Source organism: Anarrhichthys ocellatus, unplaced genomic scaffold (assembly GCF_004355925.1).
Source record: "Anarrhichthys ocellatus isolate YVR2014 unplaced genomic scaffold, GSC_Weel_1.0 scaffold64, whole genome shotgun sequence".
NCBI classification, from domain to species: domain Eukaryota; kingdom Metazoa; phylum Chordata; class Actinopteri; order Perciformes; family Anarhichadidae; genus Anarrhichthys; species Anarrhichthys ocellatus.
Genome location: NW_022280094.1, coordinates 1,811,745 through 1,836,992, shown reverse-complemented (window position 1 = coordinate 1,836,992; position 25,248 = coordinate 1,811,745). Strand labels below are relative to the sequence as shown.

Here is a 25,248-nt window from a genome sequence, read left to right as displayed (position 1 = left end):
TGAATGATTCGTTTTCCACAATACTAATGTGTACTGACATTCATGAAATATATGCATAGCTGTTTCTTCTTCTTTTAAAAAAAATAAAATTGAGTTATGTTTTATTTTGCCAAGTGTATTGTTTGTAAAATGTGACGCATGCCTTAGCCCCGCCCTTGCTATTGGCTGATTGGGTTGACGAAAACGTTTTTGTACTCCGATTGGCTTTCCAATACACAACCCAGTTCCGCAAAACCAGACTGTTTGTGTTTTGACGTTGTAAAGAGCTCCTCGGACCACCACACAAGTCCATAAGCAAGAACACAGTCAACGTTCTACACCTCGGTTCGTAACTATACCCGCTTGAAAATAATGTCCGACTGAAACATGACAAATGCATCTCTTGCTTCGAGGCTTCAAATCGTGAGATTTATCAGCTCACGATTATGCTAATGCTAGCTAAGTTAGCTGCGGGGTCCCTCTCTACCAATATAACTTAAACGTTAGCCAATGGTTGTACTGTGTGGACCTGGCAGCTGTTCCAAGTGTTGCCCACTCGTTGCTTGTGTTGCAAGCTCACAGAATAGATGTTGAAGATAACCGAGGCTAAGATGGGCACGCTTCTCGTTGAGGTTTGCCATGTAAACACTGCTCACTGCATGTAGCCTATTCTACCCTGTTGTTGACAGAGTTGCATAAGCGTTGACCAGTGTGATAGTAACGTGTTCGGAGACAATACATACACCGTTACTGACCTCGTTATCCCCGATGTGCGTAATGCTAGTTGTTTGAAGAATGCGCCACTGAAACAGACGAGAGTGGCTTTCCCAAGTGTCCTTAGTGCTTTCAGACCTGAAGCTGATGTCATTAGAGCAGCAACATTGGTTGGTTTTGGCAGGTCAATTGAATTTGAGGTAGGTGTATGTAAATGTGTGACATAAGTGTCTGTTTGATTAATCCAGATGTTTTCACTTTGAGTCCAGTCTGATTGACTGGAGGTATGGTAATCAGTCACATTAGTCACCACGGTATTCTGATGGCTGCATGTCCCTGACTCCAGGTTTTGATTTGGTTGATAATTCCATAACCTGCATTCATCCATGATGCACTCATCTGTGTCGAGTTCAAGGTGGCTGCAGACTTTCCCCTAGTCACATTGATTAATGGAAACATTCTTGGCAAAATGCTTTCGCTTTCGTCCGTCTTGCACCGGTCCCTTAGGTGCTCTCTGGACAGCTGTGAACTATAATTCCATCAGCATGTTCGGGGTCAGTTAAAAGCTCTCCTCCTAACCATTGACCTGCCTGGAATACTGCACCAGTCATGACTCAGAGGCATCTTAACCAAATGTTGGAACACCTAAATTGTCTCCTTATAATGCTAAGAAGCAACAATTTTACTTGGAGCTCCCCTTGATGTCGGAGCTCCGGGACCTCAGACACTCTTTGCTGGAGGATACTTTCTGTCTGCAGTCCGTACTCTGAACATCATGGTGCACAACATCTGCACGGCTGCGGTCGCTGCACCGACAGTGCTGCTCTCCCTTCACTTAAATACACCAGAGTACTAATGAGTTGTGAGACTCTGTTGCTGCTGTTTGGTGGAATATTTCAACATCGTTTTGAAATCACTCCTCAGAATGAGGTTTTGAGGGGAGTTTGTTACTTTTCATAAACGCTTGTCTTGTTGATGTTGTGTCTGCCTGATTGACAGTGACTGGAGGACATACTTTACACTCAGTGACAGCACTACCTAAAACAAATACACCAACATAATACACCTGTAAATCCTACCGTTACAGAGTGTTCAGTCTTTTGTTGAAAGTGTTTCAAAGAGGTGTTTACTCATCTGTATTTTTGAGGCTGTAGTTTGTGTTATACGTGGAGGTGTTTCTACTACTTAGTCAACCCTCACTGATATAAGTGGTGTGGACAAAATATTAGAAACACCAAACTACTGAATGCATTCCACATCCTTGTAATGACCACAGCGTTATGTGCAGTGAGAGTCTTTATTTTGTCCCCCGAAACAAAGTGCACTGGTTGAGTGTGGGGACATGTTAACCAACAAATTGCAAGTGAAATGAGTATTAGGAGTATTGAGAAGGGCTGTTGTTGTATTGGATTAGATAATACTGAGACATCTTTCAATATTCTGTTCCAGTATTCTGTGTGCCACTACAAACTACAGTATTTATTGCAAGGTTCTTCTCCTGAATTGTATTACTTTGTACATTTGACCGGGTCGGATGGACCACATCTGGTCTTGAGAAAGGTTTCATGAGAAGGAAAGCTGCTGGAAGTTGAAAGGTCACCTACATCTCTGCCTCCTTATACGTTTTTAAGAAGCCACTAATGCTCAGTTTGTTCTTGATGGAAAGCACCATCACTTGACTATAATGCACAGGCCCAGAGGCCACAACATTTAGCTTCTACTCACTGTCCTCTGGAGCTAAGCTCTTTGTATTCTCAAGTACCTTCACTCATGTAGGGCATTTTCTAGACAAATAATGCTCAAACATATGGCATTTCTTGCCAATGTTTGCATGCTGCAGAGAAACAACAATATGTTCACTTGTACAACTTAGTGCAAAGGGATTCTTTTTATTTATTTGTATGCGGCTGTCATGTTAACATGTCTCTTTGTACATTTTCAGGATAAAAAAAAGACGGGAGACAAAATGGCATCGGACTCTCCACGCAGACCTAGTCGCTGTGCTGGAGGGGTTCTGGTGCGAGCACAAGCTGCTACGTAAGGACGCACATCAGCCATCTGTTATTGTCTTATTAGAAATGATGCTGTTTGTATGTGTATACATATGACATGAGCTTTTTGCTGTTCCAGGGAGCAGTCGTACATGGAGAGTGTGGTGACCTTCCTGCAGGATGTGGTCCCCCAGGTAACTCTCCTCCCTCATGTTTCCTCTCATACTAGCAGCTCTTCCACGTTGGATCCCAAATTACTGTCTGATTTGAATCAGTGTGCTTTTATGTTCACACTAGAGAAGTGACAAAATACAAATCTACATCAGCATTCGGACTTACTGACTACATGTACAAAGTCAGTATGCATACTGAAAACCACTGGACTTCTGCAGTGTGCTGCTGTCCTACAATGCAATGGCCCAAAGGAAGAGGTGGAGCTAATTACATTACCAGATACAAATACATTCCAGGTTCTCAGAAAACAAACCAACAATTCAATATTTCTGACAACTGTTTTGCTTTCATATTCTGAAGTTGAATTGGCATTCCAAAGTTCATCACTAATCAGTATATCGTATCTGCTTGATAATATCAGTATGTAGTATGGAACTGGGACACAGCAATAGTCTCAAGGTTAAATAGCTGCATCAAAAGTATGACAAAGGTGCCTCACGTTGCTCTTGTGTAAAAATGACAGAATAAATATTAGAAAAATTAATATTGTGAAGGATTATTCGTCTCAAGCTAGTTTCACATCTCAATGTGTGAAATTCCAAATCATACTGGGAAAAATGGAAAACGAAGGTGTCGTGAAAATGCGTAAATTGCTCTAAAAAACGTATGCTATGCTTTGGAGAATTATGCAAAGAAAACTAAATATCAGTAAAGGACTTAAAGCACATAAAACAATTTAAACAGTATGGTCTGTTAAGTTTAGAACACAATGTGGAGAAAGGAATGGAGTGCTGTACCGTACCTGCATGATCAACAGGAGCTTTGATTACAAACCAATATGGAAACATCTGCGTTCCTAAGTACACCATGGCGGTCTGCAGGTTGTCTACCAGCTGTTCTTCAATGCCAAGTCTCCTGCTGACATACTTGTGGCTGGTAAACTAAACATGGTTAGGTATGTTGGACAGTGTTATATGTTTATATTTCACCCTCTGCTCCGTCTTTACAGGCATACACTGGTGCTCTGCCCACTGATGAGAAAGAGAAAATCATTTGGGTTCGATTTGAGAAAGCTGACGTCAACGGTAAGTGTGTAACTGTCAAACTTAAGTTTGGTTTGTGTGACTGACTGCATTGGGCTCTTCATTCTGTTGAACCAGTATATAAATGTAATATACTCTATAAGAGAAATGTGAAAACTAGCCATGTTTCATCAGTTGAAACCACACAGTGGACTTCATCAGAGAAGACCAGACTCTCAGGAAATGATCATTTGAATGTCAATATACATCTCATGCTTCCACCTCATGTTTGCATTCATGGCGCCTGGTTGGTCGTGATGTTTCAAACTCCATGATGGCAAGCGTGGCGCGACATGCTCGGCCATTGTTAAGCTCTCTGCAGGCTTCCACATTCACTACTACCTTTGGATATTAATATAAAGGAATGATGCAGAAAAAAAGTTGATGGAATTGAATGAATGAAATTATAGTCGTTATGTAAATTAGATTCTGTAAGGTCATGAGAAGTCAATATGGTAGGCTAGGGGGGCAAATACAAAAAAAAAATCAAAGGTTCCCAGAAAAAGGTCAAGTTTTATTCTTCTGTTACTGGCAGCTCAGGTACTTCTCCTTATCAAAGTCAAAAAGTCCAAAACAAAAGCGTCCAAGAGGAGATGATGCTTTGTTCAACTGAACAGTATTAACAAAACTCAACTTCGTGTGTCCTCGGTGCCACCGGGTCTTCTCCCTTTCAACCCTCCTCAGTCTGGCTCCGTACTTTTCTTTACGCCGTTCTCCAGTCCAGGTTAGTTCTTGGCTCTCCTTCCAGCCGTGTGTTCCCCTCCCTCTCCTCTCCTCCTGCAGCTCTTCTCTCCTGTCTTAATCAGGTGACTTAAATACCCACACCTGGGTGAGTGGCGGGGCCTTCTGGGAGCTGTAGTTTGTGCCTCTGCGGCCATTTTGTGATGTGTGCTGCTGATCATTGAAGGGAATGTAGCACCCATCTACCACCTGGCCCCTTGTGATGCCACAGTACATGTGATCTGATGTGGCATTACAGGATTGCATTTGATAAATGTGGAATAAGAAAATGATCTGGAGCTGTGACTCACACTCACACTCCTCAAACTAAAAACATGTAGCGGATCAAACAAAAATACTGCAGTGAGATGTGAAGCATTTTATAGAATGGGAGCAGACAAATACATTACATGAAAGTGGTTTTGGTAGTAAATAAAGCTTGTATAAAACTTATATCTTAGACTTTTAAATCTGTCTTGGTGTCCAACTCAATACAAAGCTGTACAATGCACCGTTTGTGTGTTTGTCACAGTACTGGATGATTCTACACAGCCTCTAATTAACCTGAACTCAACCTCTCCATTTCTGTTTGCACAGACACGTCCCGCAATCCGGAGTTTATGGAGATGCACAGCGGAACCACTGACCCTCCTCTGTGCCTCATGATGGGCTACACTGACGGGATGCAGATCTGGAGCGTATCTGTAAGTCACTACTGGGCTGTAAAACTGCAAGCTCAGCCATTCTCTGCCAGGAGCTTTTGTGCCATAAGTTTTCCTTACACCAATGAAGTCAGATGTGCACTGAAGCACTCGGATCAAGATCCTGTCAGTTGGCTTACTGTAGAGCCATATTATGCCACAGCACCTTTACTAAAGCGTTGGATGACTCTTCAGAAGTCAAAACCAAAAACAAGCAATTGGGTTGAGATAGAAACTCTTTCAATGTTTAGAGTACAGACGAGCTAACCACGGCCCTGTTCCACAAAGCAGGATTAACTAACTCTGAGTTGACTAAGCCTGAGATGGGAAACTGAGCTGATCAGTCTGTTCACTCACTCTGAGTTAAGTGAATGAAAACAACCATCATCAGTCACCATGGCAACAGGTCAATAAAAGGCAGAGCTTTTTGTTGATAAATGTCAACTGTGCACATTTATTGTCATCAATCAGTTTTTCCAAACCGACAGACTGAAAGTGTTGAAAGTCACTTTTTGACTTAATGGACAGTCCTTACAATTGATTGTGTGATTGGATCACGACACCATCATGCGCTTATTGGGGTCAAAGGTCAGACTCTAGTCAAATCATTTGCTGATCCTGGTCAGGACATGTCCTCTGCCCAAGCAAGAGGCATACGACAAAACATTAAGAAATGCAGCTGTTGTGTGTGTGGTGACGGCAATCAGGCAGACCAACCTACTGACTAAAGGTTCAACTCCATAGCATTGACTAAAGGTTTCACATTCATAAACACCTTCTGTATTTTATAAAACCATTCATACTAAATGTGTTTAGTATAAATGATAACCATGTCACTAGTTTACACATAAAAGAGTTCCTGGAGATGCACTCAAATGAAATACAACATTTGAACTGAGGTTTTTCAGAGAGGCATCAGTGTGTAGTCATCTGGTTATTAGAGTGCTAATGAATGACAGTGCTCAGGGAGCTAATGTCAAGTTCTCTTTAATCAATCAAATAAAGGATATAAATAGGAAATAATAAAACCAATGAAATAGATGAACATGTATTTAATAAAAAAAGGGAAAGCATAAATAAGATAGAACAATAACAAATATAGTGGAACAATAGCAAATGAAATAGATGTGTTGTAAACGTATTATCTATATTTCGTACAGTTGAACATATCAAAATACGTTGTTGAAGCCGAGCCCTCCCACTGTTGACATTCAGCACAGTGCAGCCGTTGTCCACTAGGTGGCAGTGTTGACCATGCTATAGGCAGTATTTGGTTCAAACAGTAGCGCTGGCCTTCTACTCAGAGCTGTAACGACCATAACATGTCCTAAGATCCTGCTGAACGTCACTACTAGTTCCTGTTGGTCAGGACACAAAAGCGCAGCGTAAATACACAGAATGAACGTGAGTTGTGTTGATATATTACATCTATCATTGACAGCAGCCGATCAAAAAGTCACTGTGAGAGTTCAGCTGAATGGAAAGGACAAGAGATAGATCTGAGTTCAGCAGGTTTATCAGAAGGCTCTCTTCATTTCCTTTCCTTCTTTCGTCAGTCTTTGTAACCTGTCACCAAGAATAAGTGTGGATCAATTCAGTACTAGCAGGGGCACCAAGTGGCTACACTTCTCAACATTACATGGGAGAGCATCAACGCTATTGGTCAACTGGGTTACTGTATGTCTCTATACAACTCTATGCACATTCAGATTTACACACATACATGTATATTAATATCAGATGTGTGTATAATTCCAAACAATTACATTGAACAAAAAGTATAGACAGTTACGGCAAATTGAACTTCAATGTAACACCACAAACTACAACACTAGAAACAGTAATAATAAGAATAAGAGTATGCATTCTAATTTTGTATATACATGTATTTGTTGCAGGGCTATTGGATTGAATCACATTCCAATGTACAGATACCCTTTTTGATCTTTTTGTACTCAAGTTTTTTTATTTGTCATATGCACAACAATTACAGTGGAGCAAAAGCATGACTAAACTGTCTACAAAGAAAATCACTTCAGTAAAAAATGAGAATCCTAGACATAAGTCATAAACATTAAATAGTGCAGAAGTTAAGATATAGGAATAAAAAAAAATATATATATATATATATATACAGTATATATATAATAAAGTGCAATACTGTGATAGACTGGTGTGCAGTAGTGCTGAACTGTAATATAGACAAGATCAAATACATGTGTGTAAAATAGAGTTGACCTTTTTCCTGCACTGTTGGTATGGTGGTCCTCCATGAAGCATGATGTGCTGAGCAGTGTTCATCAGTCTCTGTAGAGCTCTTCTCTCTGTCGCCTCATGTCGTCCACCACCAGCTCTGTAGTTCTGCTGATGCTAAGATGGAGGTTGTTGTGGAACCAAGACGTCAGGGCTCTGCCTCCTCTCTGCAGGCCTCAGCACCACCGCTCAACAGGCCGATGACGGTGGTGTTGTTAGCAGACTTAATGACTTCCAGCACACTCCTGATGTAATGTGCAGTATGGCCACTGGATGAAGGCCTTTTGATAATATGATGGCACTGGTTAATATGACCTCTGTTATCTACAGGATGTTGAATCATTTATTGAAATTGAATACATATATCAGGAAGGTAAACTGCTAAACATAAGTGTTCTCTTTGCAAGCTGCATGTAGAAATACATTTCTCCGGTTTGAACATATTCACTGGGCCAAACTCTTCCCAAGCAGAATGGTCCAGATACCTCATTCAGAAAAGTCGGTCTTGGAAAATCATTAGAAGATTGTCCGCTCGGCGACTTAACAAATGACCCTCAGTGCCGCGTCGGCCTCGCTCACCGAGTATCGCCTTTCATGTACTGGCTGTCACTGAAACATGCAAACTTCACATACATCCTGTGAGATCTAAACACAGCAAAGTCCTTAATCAGTCTCTTTATAAACATCCACAGGCCACGGGTAAGAGGACACACTCTTACTTTACCCGTGAACACACACATTGGCCACATTGGCCACTGTGATGTGGTCACTCCTGAGCTCCTCTGCTGCAGCTCCTCTGCTGCAGCTCTTATGGTGGAACAGAGAACTACAGCTGTTTCAGCCCAGTACAGATGTAAGCTCGGTGAGGCTCCTCTGCCTTTCGCTTTCATTTCAACACTAATCCTGATCCACACGGCGCAGCACCGCTTCTTATCACACGCTGTCCTTCCTCATTGTTTTTCTCTCAGTTTTGAAAGTTTCTGGGATGTTTCTGGGTTGTGTTTTTTCACAGGGTTTTAAGTAAGCACTGAAGGTGCCTCGGTCTCTGGCTCTTGAGTGGTTGTGAAGTGTTTGTGACAGTCGCTAAGCCAACACCCTCTGTAATGGCCCGGCAGAGTACGAACATACACGTGTACACACGCACACACTTTCACACACTCACGAGATGGGGACTCCTGACTGGTTGTATGGATGCTGACAGAGCTGTTTAGGAGATGTAGATTACTGTCACCTCACACTGGAGAGGTGTCACCCACAGCAGCCCGATAAGAGGCAGACTGTGGTGGACGTGAGTTGCATGTGAGCAATGCATTTGTAGGGTTTTCTGTCCCCTCCCAAACAAAGTCCTTGACGGTTTCCTTCAGACATTTTAACAAAAGTTTTAAAATCCAAAGAATGTAGATCAAGGATTGTAGAACATGAATACACTTTTGTGCTTTTATTAAGCCGATGATGTTCTTTGATTCTGAGGAACTCACACAGATTAGAGGATTTACTTTAAAGTCTATTAAACTCCATTGTTGGTGCACACAACATTTTCATTTGTCAACAATGGGGAAGTTAAGGTGTCGATTAAGCTGTAAAAACGTCTGCGATATGCTCGTGGCCATTATACACCTCTGTACTTAAATGATAATAATAATAATTTTCTTAGTTCATATACACTTTTACAATTTATTCAAATGACTGAGTTGATTAATTCATTCTATTTATTTGACATAGGACTAGAACAACTTGACACACAGTGCTGAGCTGCATCTCTAATGACTCTTCAGGTTCCCAGCTATCAGCAGACAGACTCCAGTTCTATGAAGCATATACTGTTGAACTGCTGTCTCCTCCTGTCCCCCCTAAACATGACTAAAAGGCTCTCAAGAGGGGTGGAGTGAAAGAGTTTCATGTCCTTGGAAATTGAATTCCAACAATTGACCAATCCCACAACCCTTTTGAAAAGCACAGCTGAATACTTCAATATATACATGCGTGCCCTATGAATGAACAGACTGTAATAGGCAAGTTTAATTTAGTTTCCTCAACATCATAAGTAGCGCTGCATCACTCTGTGCGTGTGTACTTTTATCATTGTTATGGAAGCCCATGCACAAGCACCTGTTACTGTCCGATCTCTGAAGCACCTGCTCCCTCCAAACCTCCAATATGGCCAGCACTGTGTTAGTAAGCGGACTCACTCGTGAATATGCCCCAGATATCTGTTCACAGCTTATGGTATTACATCTGAGAGATTAAAACAGAATAGCAGACACTGTGATTCCACAAAGAAACATCCAAGCCACAGATGAAATGAATATAATGAATAACTGTGCTCAGGGAAAACAACTTTGAAAAAGCAATTTGGCATATTGCGTACGACGGGCCGCTAATGTAATGGTGGGAATGTTGTTGATGGCAGCGGATGTCACACAGAGCCATGTAAGGCGAGGATGAGCGGCGGGGTAATGCACAATAACCCGGCGCATTAACCTCCGGCCCGCCCCTCTTCTCATTTTAATCCAGCAAATTCTATTATTCCCCCTCGCAGGTCCATTTGCCTGTGCAGGAATCCTACCCTGCTGCCAACCTCCTTTTATTCCTGCTATCAGTGCTCGTATAACCTGCTCCTGTCTCCAGTGTTAATCCACCACCGCTGGGCCTCAAGCACTTTGAATAAAAACACAGCTCCAAATCCGCCACTTTGAAAAAGCTACTGATTGCACAAAAGAGCGATCATCCCCTCAGATGGGTTTAAAGACTTCAAATAACCAGATTAAAGCACTAGTAAAGTGATAATGCAGGTTTCACTGTAATTTAACGCATAAAAGAATCATAAAAGTGGGGCATGCTGCGCTCAGAACAATGTGCGATTACACACGCTAGTCACTGCCTCTCAGGCCATTGACCTAATATACTGTGGTCACATATGAACACATGAAGCTTAAACCGGACGGTTCAGACACAGCCACACATCCTTTTATTGCTTTACACCGTGGCTGTATTTCCTCTGTCTAAAGAGCAGACACGCAGTACACTTTAAAATCCTCTTTAATATGGCAACCTTTAGTGTTTTTCTCTGAAATGTAATTTCAAGCCTGGAATGCACTTGTTTGATCAGTGAAGTGGGTTGATGGACGTAAGTTTCAGCAAAAAAAACAGTTACTGCTGTTGTGTTCTTCATTCCTCTGCTTCTCTTCACGTGGGATGGTGTTTTTTACAAGACTTCAATAATTGTCTACATGCTGATAGGTGTGGATATACAGCTTCAATACTTCTGGGCACTCGTATAAATGTCAGAGTGAAGAAGAAGTGAAAATGAAATGGCATTTCAGTCTGATTATATGCTTAGAAATCTGTGTAGCATTGCACATTGAGAACTTTTTGTCTGGTTTATGTATTTTTTGATTCGATATGTTTTGATCAAAACAATTCATTTTGCTAGATGTTTTATGACGGTAAAGAGTAATGCATTTCAGACTGAGGTCATAAATACCCTCAACAAAACCTTCAACACCAAAGGACGTCTCTAGAATGCTCTAATCATCGGATTACTTTTTAAAATAGTTTATCTATTCAGTTAGCTGTGTGTGCAATTATGCTTTCTGTAATCTTTACTTGGGAGGAATGCAGAAAACTTTATTTCTATTATTTTCTGGGACTAAGAACAGTCTTATTTAAAGGTGCTAGCAGCTAATGGCTCTACAATACCAACTGTTCTGACAGAGCTGACCATGTTTACCTGACAGGGAACTAAACAGCTGTGCTGTCGGTCAGGACAGTAACATGCACTAGCTCTTCTAACAACACACACACAGGGAGAGGGACTTCATTATCTGCTCAGGTAGACTTTACTATATCTTTATATAGCATGTAGTTATTTGCTGCTATATTAATGCTCTGAGTATCATATAGTGAACCTTTAAACATTTAGTCTAAACATACTGGAACCAACTTCTACAACACCCACCATGTGCTAACCTTCTACTGTAGAATGTAAACTCCCCTGTGGTTGCTAACACCCATCCATTCCCCCTGTGTAAGCTATAAAGAGCATGGCCGCACTATAATAGACATGCCCAAATGTTCTTGACTTGTTACTTTGACAAAGAAAAGTTCATGGAGTGGTCAAAAGGCACTTTGGTAAATAGAGAAAATCACACAGAGACCTGTTGAACATGACGGGCATCACCAAACATTTAGGCTGAGAAGAGTACAGGTGGAATATTTCCACCTTGAATTAGGCCTTCCATTATTAGCATTTTATGATCATACCATCAACAACAGAAGGTAATGTTGGGAGACCGTAAACACTGTCTAGAGTGTTTCTTATGCTTGCAGTCAAACTGGGACAAAAACATATTGGGCTGCGCTCCACCGTTATCTCCAACCCTTACACGTTGTCTCTGTGACAGGAAGTGTCGGCAGCTTGTTGGCATTGCGATGCCACTGAACCTTTTCTTTTGTGCTCACAAGATTTGACTCTGTGCTTTGGCTGAAACTCCTCCCTCCCTCCCTCCCTCTGTCTCTTTCTATGAACAATCAGTGTCACACAGCTGGAATCCATAACAGTGTGAACAAATACATGTTTGTCCTTGTGCTTGTGTTGTTCTGCAGGAATCTCCATAGGCTCATATCCTTCATGGTCATGTCACACTTTATTTTGCCGAGTACAAAAAAAGGCATATTTGTCCTAAGGTGTTCTTTTTGACCAAATGAAGGTGTTTTTTCCAAACACACACTTTACATTAGACAGCAAGAGACAGGAAATGATGCCTTTTTAAAAAGTGACACCAGTGAATGACGCATATGGCCAAAGGTAGACAACATCTGTGGATTGCATAACGCCTGAATATGTGGTTTAAACTCCACTTTAACTGTTGGTCTTTAACTCTGATCATTTCTTTCAGTTGGCAGGGGAAGCCCAAGAGCTGTTCTCAGTGCGCCATGGTCCTGTGCGAGCTGCTCGCATTCTGCCAGCTCCTCATATCAGTGAGTATCTTCAGTACCTTAACCTTGCCTAAATATGAAACCACAAATTCAGTGATCAAAGCACACACTACATATTCCAGCTTTGCACCAGGCTCTGCTCAGTGTATCTGCATATTGTTTTAAATTGGTGATGTCGTCGACCTCTCTAGAGGCTCAGGTTTTTCTTTGTTATGCTATTTGAACTGGTTGAAGTAATTCTTCTTTACATCATAATAAAACCCTTGGCTGTTTTCACCTGGTCTCACCATATGAACTGCCCCCCACAATTGCTGCCTTAGCTTTACTTTTGAGCACTAAATGTATCTTTCTCAAACGCAGAAGTACCAGTATGTACTTTTAAACACATTCTCTTCAGGATAAATGTCAAAACTCTGTCCTGGACATTTTTAAAACCATTGTTTAACTTAACTTCTATTTATCCAGGATAGTGCCATAGAGATTTAAATTCTCTTTTCCGAGGGAGTCCTAGCCAACACAGCAGACTTTGGTCAACCTGATTTTGTCATTCAAGGTCGAATCTTGAAATTCCATTTTGCATGGCACATCCTACTGTGGGTATTTCAAGTGGTGCTATATCATTCAAATGAAAGAGTGCTCCATGCTGCCTCATCCTAAGTCGATCTACGACTCGTGTTCGCCTGCTCTGTCAGTGGTGGCAAGCCTCTGAAGTCGGTGCTTTCTTACTGCCAAAGCTCTGCTAGAAACCTCCCACTGAGACTTCACTGTTCACTTACCAATCTCTTTAAGATTCTTTCATATTTTGTTCAGGTAAACGTATGTTGTGGATGCTATTTTAACATTTGTTAATTGTAACCTATTCCACGTCTTTTTCGAGAATACTTTTCCCTCATACTTCATCTGGTGCTGCCTAATGTCTGTTTAGATTCCCAAAACATTAAACATCAATCAAATCTTTAGATGATCGTCTGTAAAACAGTAAGTTCTTTTTTTGTAGCTGCCATTTTGCAGCAGACTTTAACAGTTATGCAGGGAACGGTTTAGAAATACCAATTGTTCCATCAATAAACAATAATGTAATGCTGCCAGACAACATGCTGCATCAATAGTAAAGTCATCCTGGCAAAATAGGAAATCAAATGCTTTCATCATTTAAGACATGCAGAGTGGTAACTGGGGCTTAAAAGTATCTTCAAAGGTGAACTAAAACATTGTGTGTTTCTTTAACCTAAACCCCTGTTTTCATATGGCAAGTCATACAAAAAATAAAATGAATATTATAAAACAGCTTGCATTTTTAAAATGCCTTTCAAGAGACCCAAGAGCACTTCGCACATAGCTAGTTGTGATTAGTGTACATGGCTGGCACAGCTATCAATGGTAGCAAAGTAGCAGAGCTAATATAGGGGATGTTCATTTTATGGACTGACTAAATGCACACAAAAGTATCAATTGTTTAAAAGGTATGTGTTGCAATCAGAAAGGTGGAGGTGTGTTCAGACTGCGTTTGAATGACATCTCTTAGGTCTTCCTTTTACTTTTGTTGCACCTGTTTGGGTCGGGGAAATTAAATCTTTATCATTCTCACCGGTTCGTTAAGTTTGGAGACCTTGTGTAATTCCAGCATGGGTCTACCCAACTGCAACCTGAGGAGCGGTCCAGTTAGAGACAATAAGTAGAACCACCTGTGTAGGTGGACATGCATAATCACGCTCTGCCTCCTGGTCACTTAAAGCTAGGGTTGTAATGTATGTTACAAACCTTTTTGTTAGAAGTTTTGAAATTCTCTTCACATCCCGACAGCAATTATTAAATCAAAGGCTCTGACAAAGAAAGAGAAAAAAACATTGTTTTTTGGTGTAATAAGTGTAATAAGCCCCTTCTGAATGACATAATTGGACTGCCTGCCTGTCTACCTACCTACCTCTTTTATTTATTTTTTTGGCATGTACCTGTATTTACCAGGCAGTCTATCGGCAATCTAACAGCACCATCCTTTACATTTACTTTTGGTACAGCCCTGATTTCTGAGGTTGAAGGACAAACATTACCCATATGATAAATCACTGTAATTCTGTTTTATTCCCTCATGTTTTAATTTGAAACAACAGAAATTGACTTGGTTTTTGTGGCATTTGGTAATTCTCCAACTGAAGAGCATAATGTTGAAAGAGATTTTGTTCTTTACTATCACTGGTTGTAACTTGTCATCATGATTAGCTTATCATCATTGCTTCCCCATGGCACAAATTCAAATAACAGTGCAAAATGTATTGTCCCAGTTCAAAGTTTTACATCAGTTGCAGTTATTTCTTTGTAATTCAGTAAACATCCCCAAATTCTGTGAAAAATAAAAAATAAAAACAGTGTTTTCAGCCCATTTCTAAAGAAACACCAAATTCTGTGAAGCAATATAACATGTCTGCTTCCATAACGGCTTATCTTAATCTACTTTTTATTATCACATTCATTTAATTAATTATGTCACAAATAGTGAAATAGTCACAGTGATGAGAAACACACATCAGTCTTTTTCAGACACTGTACAGTTGAATGCAGTATGAATACAAGGGTTGTAATCCTCAAAGCTATTTGTAAATGGTTTGGTGGTTCAACTGATTAGATCCTCTCCAGACATGAAGTGAACATTTGATCACTGCAGGTGTCAGACAGTGCTGAGAAAGCTGCTATATAGCCTCTCTGGTTTGTTCCATGATTTTTTTTTTCGCTGAGAAAATCGCCTTTTTGTTCTCCGTCTGTGTTCCGGTCTTTTGGCAGATTTCAACAACACACAATGGCTGCATTTGAAGAGCGCTGGAAGTGGATGAAAGCAAACCACAGTAATAAGAAGCAGCAGATATCCCCAACACATGAGGGGAGCAATTCTCTCAGCAGAAAATAAATATGAATTGTACTACTGGAGGGAAGGACAGTGATTGCAATCTGCTAGGGCGCAAACAGTGTTGCACTGTGGTGAGCCATTAAAAGGCCAATTGTCTGGTTTGCGAGGCCGTGGGTGGGCGGACATAGAAAGACCCGAAAATAGGTGTTGATTATAATAAGGCAAGGTTCTCTTTTCCTAGAATAGAGACTAGTGGTTTTCCAAAGGGAGTAAATGCGTTTAACCACATCCTCTCTGGAGTTTACAACCTGTGATCATGTCATGTCTTGGAAAATGAGGCAACACTGTTTCTTTGATTGATAACAAATGAGCATTGAGGAAATGTGAATATATATATATATATATATATGATAATATGTACTGCAGGTCTTTATATTCTTTTTCAGTGTGGGTCAGTTTGTATGTCTTCACGATAGAAGTACGCTTGGGATGCTGTATTTCTATGAAGTTTAAGAACAAGCAAGTTGCTTGTAATTTTGAGCCCATGTTATAGTATTATATCAACATACAACTTTCCCTTATGCAACTTTGAAACATGCAAACATCTGTATGAAGGTCAGCAGTACTTGCTTCAATTACTCTCCATTACAGTAGTTATCAAATCAAAGTCTTTTTATTCATCAAATGTTGCATTTTCCCAGAAAGTTTATTTTAGTAAATGTGGCATTTCACTAAGTTTGCAAAAGTTATACTTATGTTACGGCTCACTTTTTGTGACTGGGAATGATGTGTGATGACAAAAAGATGAAAGAAGAAAGGACCCTGTCTGGAGTGTTAAAGGCTGGTAGCGAAGGCACATTGGCTCTCACGCCATACCACAGGAACTCAGGCTGATTACTGTCAAGCCTCAAATTACAGTCCTCTAACGGGTAACGTCTTCAATCTAAGCACCCCTACCCCCTCAGTCCCCTGATCCTCCGTCCGTCTTCAAGAATGAGACAATCATGGAAAACACGGGATCAGTCCACTTAATGCAACATGTTTTCACTTCATTTCTTTTTTTGAATATGCCTGCTGGCTTTTTACCATGCTGTAATTCCACCCCGAAAACCCCAAAACAAACAAGGGGATAAAAAATAAATCTCACTCCCTTTTGCAACATTCGGGAGATTTCTCCATCCATTTTTTTTAAATCATATTTTTCTGGACCTTTTCTGGAGAACGTTTCCTTTGAAAACCTGACATAGTGGAGGATCAGAAAAGGGAAGAACACCACCTTACATTACATGGATTCCCCTTTTGGCTGGTGAGGATAGTAACTTGCAAAATATGACCTGATTTCGGGAAGAAAACAAAATCAAAAATGTTTTGTGACCATAATTGAATTAGAGGGCAACAGTAGTAATGTAATCTGCATGTTTCCTATCATGGTAATAGGCTGCCTGTTGAATGAGGGTGGGCACCACGAGAGGCCTCACATGTCCATTGAAAGAATGTCCCTCTTTGTTGTGTGCAGATTATTCTGTTTCTCATCCCTCTTTCTATGACTCCTCCTCCTCCGCAGGTCCTCTGAAGACGGACACTTTTTCTGACAAGAGGCCTCTGTTGGGGGTGTGCAAGAGCACAGGGTCTTCTGGGTGAGTTCATGCATCATAATAAAGCTGATATCACCTTTACCAACAGGATCTTATATGTTTTTACTGATACACCAATATTACAGCAATTGCAGTCAGATTGCAGGCAGATTAGCACACAATCAGACAGATATGAGTTTCTACTCCTGCAATTATATTGGGCTGGAATGGACCTCTTGAATAGTTTAAGGCCACTACTATGCTTCTTTATTGTAATTTTGGCCAAGTTAAGTTAATTTTGGCCCAATAAAAACACCAGGATTTTCCCAATATATGTAGCAATGAGGATAATAATGCCTTGGGTTATATGACTTATCTCTTGCATATGATTTAAAAAACCTAAAAGGACTTGAATGAAACCATGAGGGACACCGTAGGTAATGTGTGTTGAATAATGTGAGTTTCCAGTTGTGACAGAAAGTGTCATTTTCAGTTAAGTGCCTATAAGAGCAGCTAAAAACAGTGGCTGGTTAGGCCAAAATCAAGTCTTCCCCCAGCACAAAATAGCTGACAAGAAGGCTGTGTTACACTAACTAATCAAGTGGTAAACAATGGTTTGAGTATGTAGTGGAGGAAGGCGTTGATTGACTTTACTTCATAGTCTGTCCTTGCTAAGCTCTTGCAGAAGGTAGGGATGTTCCCATCAAGTTTTTTTTTTTTTGTTGCCATGATCCCGCTCTTAGTACGGAAATATTTGGGATCTGCTGATACAGAGTCCGATCCACTACTTATACTAACCTAAATGTTGATTAAGTGTGTGCGACAACATTGGAAAGCTTGAAATGTAGTATGCTCTATCTCCATCCATCCATTATCCAAACTGCTTATCCTGTTCAGGGTCGCGGGGTGCTGGAGCCGATCCCAGCTGACAATGGGCGAAGGCAGGGTACACCCTGGACAGTATGCTATACTGTATCTGACCCACCTTATTCTTCACAAGCATCTCGATCCAAATACTTAATGTCCTGGTTCATTACATTACATTTATATGGCTGATGCTTTTTTCCAAAGCAACATACAAAAAGTGCATTCAAACATGTGAGTACAACCCCAAAAACCACACGAGTCATGCATGTAATCTTCATCAAACATGCTGAACTAAATCAGGTACTAGATTTAGAGACATCAAGGTGCAGTGTGAACTAGGGCTGAACAATGTACCGATATTATATCGATACATTGTCAGTATTGGGCGGCTTAAAGATTGACTGTTCAATCCCCAGCTCCTCCAGTCTGCATGCCGAAGTGTCGTAAGCAAGATATTCAACCCTAAATTGCTCCCGAGGGCTTTTCTATCGGTGTGTGAGTCTGTTTGAATGAGCAATTAGATCAGATCCTGATGGTCAAGTTGGCACCTTGCATGGTAGCTCCTGCCATCAGTATGTGAATGACATGTAGTGTACAGCGCTTTGAGTGGTCGAAAGACTAGAAAGGTGCTATATAAATCCATATGAGAATAGATATCATCTTAGATTTTGGATATTGTAATATCGCATAAGTGTATTTTCCTGGTTTTAAAGGCTGCATCGTGTGATGTAATTTTCTGAACATACCAGACTGTTCTAGCTGTTCTATTCTTTCTATTATTTCATTATAGTTATATCATTACATCCACATTATTGATGATTATTTATCAAAAATCTCATTGTGGAAATATTTTTTGAAAACACCAATAGTCAACAATATCGTTGCAATATCAATATTGAGGTATTTGATCAAAAATATTGTGATATTTGATTTTCTCCACATTGCCCAGCCTTGGTCTGAACATATGAGTTGTCAGTCTGCAAAAGAAGCTGCGTGAAGTTTCTGCTGACCTCATGGGAGGCTCGTTCCACCGTTGTGGAGCCAAGACAGCAAGCAGTCGTGACTTCATTGAGCGGTAGCCGGGCCTCCTTCTCTTTCTTCTGAAATGGATGATATGTGATCAGCTAGAGAGAAGACGTATCACTCGTTTGGAGTTGCTGGAACTACAGAAGTACTCTGTTTTTTTCCCCCCTCACAAAAATGTTTTTTGCTGAGAACAGCAAAGTTTCATTTTGGACTGCCATCACGTTACTCACAGATTAATGTTAATTAACGCAGCTGATATGACCTGCTGCTAGTGACATTTGTGAAACAGTGAGAGCTATGAGAAAAACAAGAAGGTCTTTTTGGACAATGCTCTTCACTAGTAATAAGAGAGATAACAGATTTGCTATCGTTGAAACGTTGCACACTCTTGATTTGAATATGCAGTGAAATGTGCACTCTGTAGAGCCCAGTTCTTGTAAAGGAGAGCAGTGCTTCAACACAAGCAGGTAGAGGAGAGAACACACATTACAGTGTAGAAAGGATCGGAATGTGATCAGATTTATTTGAGCTAATATCCACCTTTTAAGATATGCCAAGATATCAATCTTTAGGCTTGGGAATACTTCAGTTATGGCTGACATTGCTGCTATTTCCAAAGCTTAAAAAGCTTAAAGCTGTTATTTTTTGGGAACCAACGGCATTGTCATGTTGTCACTTCATAAAGTATGGTGAAGTGTCCTATTTACACATCTGGCAGACATAGAGCAGCACAAGCTTTTATTTACAGTCATGTTTGTGTCCACTTGAAAAATGGAAGTCCAATAATCTCTCTACATTTAAACTATTTCCATTTCCACCAACCCTTGGGAAAAATATCTGCCATTTTAGCTGCTAAATACCACATTTCCTGCATCGGGTCATGTGTGAATGGGAGCAGGAATCGATATTCATACCTCAAAACCTAGGGTGTGTATCAATACCCATACTACTACACTATTTAGTATTCTAAAAAAAGTATTTCATATTTCCCAATACAAAGTATGTCAAAAGCAGTATGCCAGAAATACCAGGATGTCCTACTACATGCCGTCACATTTTGCAGCCCTTCTGGCTATTCTCACCCACAGTCCTCTTCACAGAGGATATATGAGCAACAGGGTCAAAGTTCAGTGTTATGACAAAGTAGTATGTCCCAATTGAACGCATGCTGCATGCAACAGTACGTACTTTCTAAGGTTAGCTGCAGTACGTACTGAAAGTAAAAAGAAAACATATGCGACATGGAACGCAGCCCAAGTAACATTTCAGGGAAAATGCCTGGAAATGAATGAAAGCAGTAACGTTGCACGTAAAGGGTTACGACCTTCTGACAAAAGATGCTTTCATGTAGAGCAAACAAACCAATTACATGACTCCACTCATGACGTATTTATATCTGCTTTAGTATTTACAGCGATGCTTTACCGAGTGATTTGACTTTTCTGGTAAACTTAAATATGAGATACATTACAAGAATACTGGCACCAGACAATGACAGCTCCTCGCCCACCTGATGTTCCTGAAAATAATGAGACGTCTTCTCTCCCGTACGCTGCTTCTTCTGAGTTTCATGGCGGTTGACATCCATAAGTGTAGCAATACTGCCGTCTGCTTGACTGTTCCTTGTCACATCTATTCTAGCATTGCCGTAACTTACGTGAAAAGGCGCAAGACAAAAATTGTCCTAAATGTACTGCATGTGGAAATAGTGGAAATCACTAGCGGTGCCTGGAAGGTTATCAGTAATTTACCGGTAACTATGTGTGAAAAAGGCTTAACACTGCACCAAAATAGTTTAGGCTAGGCTGTAAAGTTACAAAAACCCTGAAGAGCTGAGGGGGAACTTCAGAGTCCACACTTCAGAGTTGGACAGTTTTTTTTCACATTGCATATAATCAATCTAAAAATATAGATTTGTGCAGCTTTAACTAGATGTAGTTCTTTTGATACATTTATGTTAAATGTTTAAAATATTCCAAGGCCAAGATTTAATATTTTTACAACTAAAGACAACAATACCTTTTTGAAGGGAGTATTGTCACATTTCTGTATAATCAGGTCCAGCACACAATCACTAAGTACAACCCCAGTAATACATATATAGTTGAATAAACACCTCTTTGGCAAAATACATCTTCCTGAATGTAGAATTTGTGGCAGATCAGTTCTATTGGATTGCATTCAATTGTATGAGTGACCTAATAAAGTGACACGGATTAGTTTCAGAGGAGCTATCCTGCAGAGTTCACAGACTGCTCGGAGACCAGAAGCAAAGAAACTAAAGCGAACTCAGTGTGCTATTGGAATGACCCATCATCGTGATGTTTTGTCTTTAAACTGCTGAAGGGAGGGGGAAGTGTTTTACTCTTTGCAATGTTACACAAGTACAAATCCTACATCTGAAAGTAATTTTCTGTTAATAATAAGAGGCATCAAAGGACACCCAGCTTCTTGTTATGAACCCTTCACATGCACACAACTGGAGCTGAGCCAGTGATGTGGGCTTGGTGACTGTGATTCATGGCTTTCTAGTGGCGCTATGGTTTGCATGCGAGCAGTACCTGGACACCCAATAGGCAGACAGGAAGGAGATTAAACAGATGTGTCGGTCCCCCGGATTCTCAGGGCTGGGACTGGGCACGTCATGTCTTTGTTAAGTGAAAGAAAGTGAATTTAAAAAGTGACAGACCAGAAGGCATCTTGTACTCTCCTCTCCATACCCAGTCCGTGAACTCCTCTTCGCCCCTCCCCCATTTACTTATGCTCCTCTTCCAGAGCAACACAAAATATAACTCAATATATCCTCCTTGGGAAATGAAATAAGGAAGTCTGTCTTCAACCGGGCCTCGATGGAGACCAACCTCTTGATGTTTTCCAGGGACTGCCGCTCCTGTCTCTCTGACGCCGTTGCTGCTGCCGTTGCTTCTGCTTTTCCTATGTCCTCACTGACACTGAGAGGGCAGCGCTTTGACGGTTTGGCAAATCATCCAGGCGTCGCTCGACACTAATGCTAAAAACATGCACTGTGTTGAAAAGCAGAAACCCTGACCTCTGGCTGAATGGCACAGCCTGGTTCTTCCCCCTACAGAAGTGCTTGGTAAATAACACTTTGGTCAAAGACGAGAAGGAAAAAGGCTTCCGGGTGCGGCGCAGTACTTTCCATTGGGCCTGTTCATAAACTTACTAAGGTCCTCACACAATTTTTAGCATATAATCATTTTGAAATAACAGCTTTTGTTAACCACCAAAAAGGATGCCGTCTTGACACTTAAATGAAAAACAGATTGAGGCCTTGGCCGCTACAGCGGTGCTGGTTTAGAAGTTGGTTCAGTCAGCTCTAGGCTTAGATTACAAGATTTGCAAATTAAAGGAAAACCAGAGAAGGGAAAAAGCATGTGTGCTGAAGCCCTGTACTTGTGGATTTCCAGTCAGGCACACTCAACATAATTTTATCAATGGAAAGGATTATGCGTTAAGTCCAAACAATGTATGGATCCAGTGATTTTCTTGACAGTAAAGCTACATTAAAGCTGCACATGCGTCCCTTTCAGTCTTTGCACTAGTGCCAGTAGGCTTTCGGAATTAGTAAAGAATGCTGGTGCCATTGCAGACCTTGGTATGTCTGCTCACATTTCTGGAAAGGATTTGTGTTTCCTTTCCCGACTTGCTGTTGTTATTATTTTCATTCATTTTAATTGCATCCACAGGTATTACAATTCTGGGAGACTTAAGGCAGCTTTCTCTCAATGAATGTAAATTGTATGGCCAAGAGAGAGGAAACTTAACTGTTTGTGGGTGTGTGAGAGCACACACGTTTTGGGCAAAAGTTCACTGATGAATAACCGCGCTTTGTTCTCCAGATTTTGGGAACTGTCAGTGACATTTTCAACCTACCAGCTACTCCCTCACAACATCTCCAGATGCTGAGAGGATGTGGTCCTTTTTTCTTTTCACCAAGGCAAGGCAAGGCAAATTTATTTGTATAGCACATTTCAACAACAAGGTAATTCAAAGTGCTTCACATAAAACCATTAAAAGGCAAAAGAAAAGGAGATTTAAAAACAATTAAGAACATTCATTGAAACATTAAAAACAGTCATTAAAACATTAAAAAACAGTGTAAGAAATAAAATACAGTAGTAAAATGCAGAAATGCAGGAAATTGATTAATTTATTAATTGAATCTGGTTCAATTAAAGGCAGCATCAAACAGAAAAGTCTTCAATCTTGATTTAAAGGAGCTGACGGTCTCAGCAGACCTGCAGCTTTCTGGGACTTTGTTCCAGATATGTGGAGTAGAAGAACTGAACGCTGCTTCTCCATGTTTAGTTCTGACTCTGAGAACAGAAAGTAGACCGGTCCCAGACGACCTAAGGGGTCGGGATGGTTCATAAGGTAGCAGCAGATCAGAGATGTATTTTGGCCCTAAACCATTCAGTGCTTTATAAACCAACAGCCGGATTTTAAAGTTAATTCTTTGTTTGACAGGAAGCCAGTGCAAAGACCTCAGAACTGGAGTGATGTGATCCACCCTCCTGGTCTTAGTGAGGACTCGAGCTGCAGCGTTCTGAATCAGCTGCAGCTTTCTGACTTTTTACAGAGACCTGTAAACACACCGTTACAGTAGTCCAGTCTACTGAAGATAAATGCGTGGACATGTTTTTCCAAATCCTGTTGAGACATAAGTCCTCTAATCCTTGATATATTCTTCAGGTGATAGGAGGCTGATTTTGTAATTGTCTTGATATGGCTGTTCAGGTTGAGGTCTGAATCCATAACTACACCTAGATTTCTGGCTTGGTTTGTGGGTTTTAACATCAGTGATTGAAGCTGAGCGCTGACTTTCAATCGTTCGTCCTTGGTACCAAAAATAATTACTTCTGTTTTGTCTTTGTTTAATTGAAGATAATTCTGGCACATCCAGTTGTTGATTTGTTCAATGCAGTTACCCAGCCTTTTATGGGATTATAGTCCCCTGGTGACATAGTTATGTAGATTTGTGTGGCGTCTGCATAATTATGATAACACACTTTGTTGTTTTCCATAATCTGAGCTAGTGGAAGCATGTAGATGTTGAACAGAAGAGGCCCCAGTATTGAACCTTGGGGAACACCACATGTCATTTTAGTCAGCTCTGATGTGTAATTAGCTACAGACACAAAGTATTCTCGGTCCTTCAAGTAGGATTCAAACCAGTTAAGTGCTGTGCCAGAAAGTCCCACCCAGATTTTTAGTCTTTCTAGGAGTATGGCATGGTCGACCGTGTCGAATGCAGCACTGAGATCCAGTAATACTAAGACTGAACTTCTGCCATTGTCTGTGTTTAAGTGGATGTCGTTGAAAACCTTAACAAGAGCAGTTTCAGTACTGTGGTGCTGTCAAAAGCCTGACTGGAAAACATCAAAGCAGTTATTTACGGCCAAGAAGTTGTTCAGCTGTTGGAAAACTGCTTTTTCAATTATTTTACTTAAAAATGGGAGGTTTGATATTGGCCGATAATTTTTCATTGTTGCTGAGTCTAAATTAGCCTTCTTTAGGAGCGGTTTAATAATTGCAGTTTGTAGGGCTTGTGGGAAGACACCTGAGAGAAGGGATGTGTTTAGAATTTGTAAAAGATCAGTGGTCATGCAGTTTGAAATATTTTTGAAAAAGTGTGTTGGTAAAATATCCAAGCAGCAGGAGGATGACTTCAGATGTTGTATAGTGTCTTCCAGGCTTCTACGGTCGATTGAATGAAATTGTGTCATGACATTTGAATGGATGTTATTCAGAGAAGGGGACAACACATGTCCTGTGGTTGGTTTGGAGGCACTGACTGCTTGTCTAATTTTCTGAATTTTGTCAGTAAAAAAGGAGGCAAATTAATTGCATGCCCAGGTGGATTGCAGCTCAGCAGCTACCGACACTGGAGGGTTTGTTAGCCTGTCGACGGTAGCAAATAAGGCGCGTGTATTGTTATTGGTTTTGGTTATGATGTCAGAGAAGAAGGACTGCCTTGCATTTCTAAGTTCCAAATTATAATTGCGAAGTCTCTCTTTATAGATGTCACAGTGAACCTGGAGATTAGATTTCGCCACCTGCGCTCAGCTTTCCGACACTCTCGTTTCTCTATTTTGACCAGCGTAGCATTTCTCCAAGGAGATCTTTGCTTACCCGAGACAACCTTCACTTTAGTGGGTGCAATGGCATCAATAATATTTTTAACTTTAAAATTGAAGCCATCTACAAGCTCATTGACTGAGATGCAAGAGAGGGCTGGTGTGGAGGAGAACTTCTGAATAAATAGTTCACTGGTGTTTTCAGAGATGTAACGCTTCGTCACAACCTCGGTTTGGACATTTGTGTGCCAGGAGATTGCACTCTCAAAGAAAACAGAAATGATCAGAG

At 40.7% G+C, this 25,248-nt stretch overlaps 1 protein-coding gene across 1 annotated transcript; it reads left to right on the top strand.

Moving 5' to 3' along the window:
• The first annotated feature begins 233 nt into the window (after positions 1-233).
• LOC116397242 (breast carcinoma-amplified sequence 3 homolog) lies at positions 234-22,868 on the top strand. Its single transcript, XM_031872505.1, has 7 exons — positions 234-324; positions 2,636-2,730; positions 2,824-2,878; positions 3,868-3,943; positions 5,258-5,364; positions 12,513-12,594; positions 16,959-22,868. Exons 2-7 carry the CDS (start codon positions 2,660-2,662, stop codon positions 17,033-17,035), a joined length of 468 nt encoding a protein of 155 aa, XP_031728365.1. The 5' UTR covers positions 234-324; positions 2,636-2,659; the 3' UTR covers positions 17,036-22,868.
• Positions 22,869-25,248: the final 2,380 nt, after the last annotated feature.

Excerpts from the sequence above, each read along its gene's own strand:
- LOC116397242 (XM_031872505.1), top strand. The coding sequence starts at position 2,660 with ATGGCATCGGACTCTCCACGCAGACCTAGTCGCTGTGCTGGAGGGGTT. Across the intron at positions 2,731-2,823 it reads GTGCGAGCACAAGCTGCTAC|GGAGCAGTCGTACATGGAGA; the intron begins GTAAGGACGCAC and ends TTGCTGTTCCAG. Across the intron at positions 12,595-16,958 it reads TCTGCCAGCTCCTCATATCA|GTCCTCTGAAGACGGACACT; the intron begins GTGAGTATCTTC and ends CCTCCTCCGCAG.